Source organism: Ananas comosus, linkage group 1, assembly GCF_001540865.1.
Source record: "Ananas comosus cultivar F153 linkage group 1, ASM154086v1, whole genome shotgun sequence".
In the NCBI taxonomy this organism is placed as follows: domain Eukaryota; kingdom Viridiplantae; phylum Streptophyta; class Magnoliopsida; order Poales; family Bromeliaceae; genus Ananas; species Ananas comosus.
This window is the reverse complement of record NC_033621.1, coordinates 23,030,135-23,035,141: the sequence shown is the minus strand read 5'-3', so window position 1 is coordinate 23,035,141 and position 5,007 is coordinate 23,030,135. Positions and strand designations below refer to the sequence as shown.

General features: G+C 38.2%; 1 protein-coding gene across 2 annotated transcripts; it reads left to right on the top strand.

The window, feature by feature from the left end:
- LOC109717590 (uncharacterized protein At4g15970-like) lies at positions 2,755-4,287 on the top strand. 2 transcript variants are annotated; one of them, XM_020243448.1, is made up of 3 exons: positions 2,755-2,844; positions 3,313-3,678; positions 3,781-4,287. In XM_020243448.1, the coding sequence occupies exons 1-3, from the start codon at positions 2,842-2,844 to the stop codon at positions 4,264-4,266; spliced, it is 855 nt and encodes a 284-aa protein (XP_020099037.1). In that variant the 5' UTR covers positions 2,755-2,841; the 3' UTR covers positions 4,267-4,287. The 2 variants fall into 2 exon arrangements, with proteins under 2 accessions (XP_020099037.1, XP_020099029.1); XM_020243440.1 differs by having other exon boundaries at positions 2,773-2,844; positions 3,310-3,678.

Sequence of the window (5,007 nt, the reverse complement as noted above, 5' to 3'; positions counted from 1 at the left end):
CAAGGTAAAGGAAGAGTCGAAATGGTGGAGTTAATTTATACCTGCGGAGCAGGATAAGGAAGCGGAATAAAAGTGTGGAATAAGCTGGTTTATCCGCCAACTATTCCGTAGACCATGTACACTGGGCCAAGGAGTAAATGTTTGGGCCCGTAGTTAGGCCCAAAATAGTTTTGGGCCTACTCGGGCTACCAAATACGGTGGGCTTGTGCGCGCGTGTGCGAGCCACGTGTGCACTCGCACGCATACATTCCAAGTTTCTGATCCGAACCCAACCAGGATTAGGATTTCAAATCCGAACATGGTTTAGAATCGCACATTCGAATCCGAACCCAATCGGACCCGATTTTTTACGTAACTTCAAAGAAAACTAATAAGTCAAAATTCGAATCCACGCTCTATGAATACGAAATTAGCACTAAAATTTGTAGAGGTATTTTGTATAATTTTGGCATAAACTAATCTAAAATATCGTGTTGTACGTATTTACTTCGGTTACATAACTTAATATTAGAGATTTTGGTAAATGGACCTTATTTTGCCCGAGTTTTACAGTAAAGTTTCTAGTCCTGGATTTTGTACGAACCCGATTTGCTGAGCCAGACTTTATGATCGGATCGGGTCGGGTTTCGAATTCCAAATCGGGTTAGATTTTATCATCCCAATCTGAGATTTACGCGCACACTTTTATTTTTATATATACTGGACAAAATATTAATGCATCCAAATCTTATATGCTCTGTAATGGTCCTAAACCACATCGTAAACTACAAGTAGTTATTAAAAGAAGTAAATTTGAAGAAATTTTACTGGAAAAAAAGTAAATTTGTCGATTCGACGAACCAATTTGTCCGAGTTGAATCGGCGAGAATAGCATAACTCTTTGTACTGATAAGGTAAAGTTGAAAGTGTACTAAAAAACAAATAGTTCAAGGACCAAAAACAAAATTCTATATTTTTAATTTAATAAATTTTGTTTTTTTAAAAAATGGATTGGTTGACTCAGTGGATGAGTTGATAAGCTCGGCCAACATAATATATATATATATATATATATAGGTTAAATGTATACATCTCCCTACAGATATAGTAAATTACAAATATATTCCTACAATAAAATTCAATTTTCATATGTTATTCATGTAAAAGTTCAAATATTTTTAAATATATTCCTCTTTTTTGCTATCACAAATAAGTTCCTTCAAAAACTACAACAGTATAATATAAGAAAAGTAAAAATGTCAAGCTATCTCATAAACTAATCAAAATTATATATTTAACCTATGATAATTATCTAAATTTTTCAATAGGAACATATTTGAAAACATTAGTTCCGAGCGAGAACGAGAAAGAGAGAATGCACCATCCGGAATACATTTGTAATTCACTATATTTCGCAGAGACCTATATACAATTAATCCTATATATATATATATATATATATCTCTCTCTCTCTCTCTATATATATATATTCTCTAAACCAAGGCCTAAAAATTTAAATTACCCATTTGAATAAAGTAATCCAAAATTGTCGGTGACCATGTACATGTACGTAACCAAATGATAGAATTACATATCTCATTAGGGGCCACAAATAAGAACTAAGAGAAAAAAAAAAAAAAAAAGAAATAAAAAAGTAGGGAGAACCTTTTGAAGCTCTAGGCTTTTCAAAATAATTTTTTGATTTTAAAATTTATAATCTATTCGGAAGGTACTAATTAATAATAATCTTAACCTCGAAATATAAAAAAAAAATTAATTTTGTCCTGTTCTATACATCTAAAAAAATTAATAGAAACTAAACGTAGGCTCCCCTTACTTTTGAAGGAAAATATAACATTTTTTATATTTCGAAGTCTTATAAAATACTCGCTGGCATCGAAGGACAGTGAATCAATAATTTTAATTAGAAAGAAAAAAAGCTTATTGAGCCATTTGATAAATATTAGAAAAATTTAATTTTGCAATAAATTGTTTAAAAACATCAATCGTCGATGGGAATGCTTTGATCTGCTCTCTCATCTTCCAATCATTAACAAATCAAAAGGGACAATGACCCACCTCTCTGCATCTTTTTGATGGCCCCCCCGTCCCATAAACCTATACATATCACCAATCCCTTCTCTGCTTAAACTATTATGTCTACGCAAACAAAGCTTTAATTTTCCACTTCTTCTATAAATAAAAGAACTTAATCATATCTTCCTGTGATAATCACTCTAATTAAACTCATAGTAGACAAAAAAGCCACCATGTGGAAAGCAACATGTTATGTCCCCTTTCACACTAGTCCTGCATATTTACAGTTTATATATATATTATAATGTGTCCCAATTTTCCAAATATTATTATATTTTCTTATCTTTTTTTTAAAAAAAAAAAACTTAATTTTTTTAAAGTTCATTGTTTAAAGTAACCTGAAAAGAATACAAGATGGTCGTTGTACAGCAAAATCTAGCTCATTTTATTTGACTTAAATATTCGACAAAAGTAAAACGAAACCAAGTCACATATTAGAATAGTACAAAACATGTTTGTTTGTCCACTCTCCTCTCTCTCCTCACTCTGTTTTTTCATCTTCTCTATAAGAGAGAGAGAGAGAGAGAGAGTATCAAGATGAAGGGGGAGATGAGCCAGTCTTGCAAACCTTCTGATATCTTTCATGGGGCACTATGGCTGCTGCTCTGATACTGTTCATAGAGCATCTCGGCTGATCCGGGCGGCGATCCGGTCGAGATATCGACTTGATCAATGGCCATACTTCAGCAGCTTTTGCTGACAAGTTGATGAACCAAACACGGCTTCTGCGAAAAAGCTTATGAAACCAACTTGGCTCCTCCTGAAATGGTACTCTTATATTTTAGGGGTGTTTTTGTAATTTGTTCCAAACCGAAAAACAAATTAACAAACAATCCAAATAAAAGCATGTTTTGTTTCGATTATCATTCGTTTTCGATTTGGTTTCGTTCTTTTTTAACTTTTGTAAACCTGAAGGATTCATAAACTGCATACTGTCTTAAGCTTCAAACCAAACCGATCCAACTAGGTTCAATTTGGACTGATTTGATTCGATTTGGATCAATTCATAGATTCACTAAACTGAAAATTTGATTTTGTTAGGATTGTTATCGAAATCGAACCGATTACTTCACCTGATCATTTTGTACCCAAAAATTATAGCTAATTCTCACAATTTCTTGTGCTCTACTTTTGCCTCTTTTTTTCTTTTTTCTTTTTTTTTTCCTTCCTGAAAGAGTTTTGGTTTTGAGGAAACCAATTATGTATATGTACTAAATTTTGCAACTGTATCAGCAGGACACAACATCACAAGATCTGGCCCAGCTGCTGAAGAACGCGGCGATGGACGACGGCACGGTGATCATGACCTCGATCAACGAGGCGTGGGCGGCGCCAAACTCCCTCCTCGACCTATTCCTCGAGAGCTTCCGCGAAGGCGAAGAGATACAGCATCTCCTAGACCATGTCCTCATCGTGGCAATGGATCCAAAGGCTTTCGAGAGGTGCAGGTCACTGCACCCTCATTGCTACTTCCTCGAGACGCGCGGCGCCGACTACAAGTCGGAGAAGATCTACATGACCAAAGACTACCTTGAGATGATGTGGGGCAGGAACAAGTTCCAGCAAACCATTCTCGAGCTCGGCTACAACTTTCTTTTCACGGTACGCGACGATCTTATAGACTTATACTTCTGCTGCTGCTGTTCTTTGAATTAATGTAGTTGGATTGCTACACATTGTGGAGTAACTTGTTACACTTGTTAGGATGTGGACATATTGTGGTTTCGGAATCCGTTGAGACACATCGCGATCGCATCTCACATCGCGATATCGAGTGATTTCTTCGTGGGGGACCCCGACAGTCTGGTGAACTTCCCCAATGGAGGGTTCCTCTACGTCAGGTCCTGCGAAAGGACTGTCGAGTTCTACAAGAACTGGCAGCTGTCCAGAGATAAATATCCGGGCAAGCATGAGCAGAATGTGTTCAATCTGATAAAAGGCGAGTTATCGGCCCGGCTGAAAGTGAAGATACAATTCTTGGACACTGCTTACTGCAGCGGATTCTGCCAACTCGCGAAAGATCTGAACAGGGTCTGCACGGTGCACGCGAACTGCTGCATCGGGCTCGCGGGCAAGCTGCATGATTTGAGGAGTGTTCTTCAGGACTGGAAGAAGTACAGGGCTGGGTCTCTCGCAGAGAGAATGACGGGGAAGTTTCAGTGGACAGTTCCTGGCATATGCATTCATTGATTTTGTCCAGTTTTTTTTTTTTTTTTTTTTTGAGAGAGAGATAGATAGTCGCTACCCGCTTTGTTTATTTCATTTAAAAATAAACTTAGCTAGAAATGTGAATCAACTAGAATTCGAATTTGGGTCTCGGGTACCAACCACCAATACCTTTGCCACTTGCTCTAGGGACGGTCGGTATTTTGTCGTGTTTTTCGTATTCTTTTTTGTTGTAATAAGCTGCTGTTTTATTATTTAGGCCAATTTGCATAAAAAATTCACTTATTTTGGGCTTTTGCAAAATCGGGCCACCTTTTTCGTTTTTGCAGATTCGGTCCACTTTTTCAGCAAACTGACCAAAATACCCTTTTTACTTTTTCTCTTTCCTCTTTCTCTCTCCTCTTTGTTTCTCTCGTTCTTTTTTTTTTTCTCACCGGTAGAGCGGAGGCGGAGCGGAGGCAGAAACGGTCCGTCTCGCCTCTCACCCTCATGCTCTCGCCCTCGCCCTTGCCCTCGTCCATGCATCCCCCACCTTCCTCGCCTCCGACCCCGTTAAGGTCGCGCCGCGACTTTTTTTTTTTTGCTTTTTTCTTTTTTTTTCTTCTCCGACTCTTCTCCACCGTATCCGACGACGACGCCTCTCGCCCTTCCCCGCCCTTCTCATCTCTCCCTCTCCCTCATTTTCTGCCGCCTCTGACGACGATTTATCTTCGCCGGCGCCGACGTCGACACCGTAGAGGTCACTGCGGCGCTACAGCCTCGGAG

What these genes read in the sequence shown, in the direction of transcription:
- LOC109717590 (XM_020243440.1), top strand. An exon ending in GCTACAACTTTCTTTTCACG is followed by an intron (nt 3,679 to 3,780) that starts GTACGCGACGAT and finishes TACACTTGTTAG; the next exon opens with GATGTGGACATATTGTGGTT.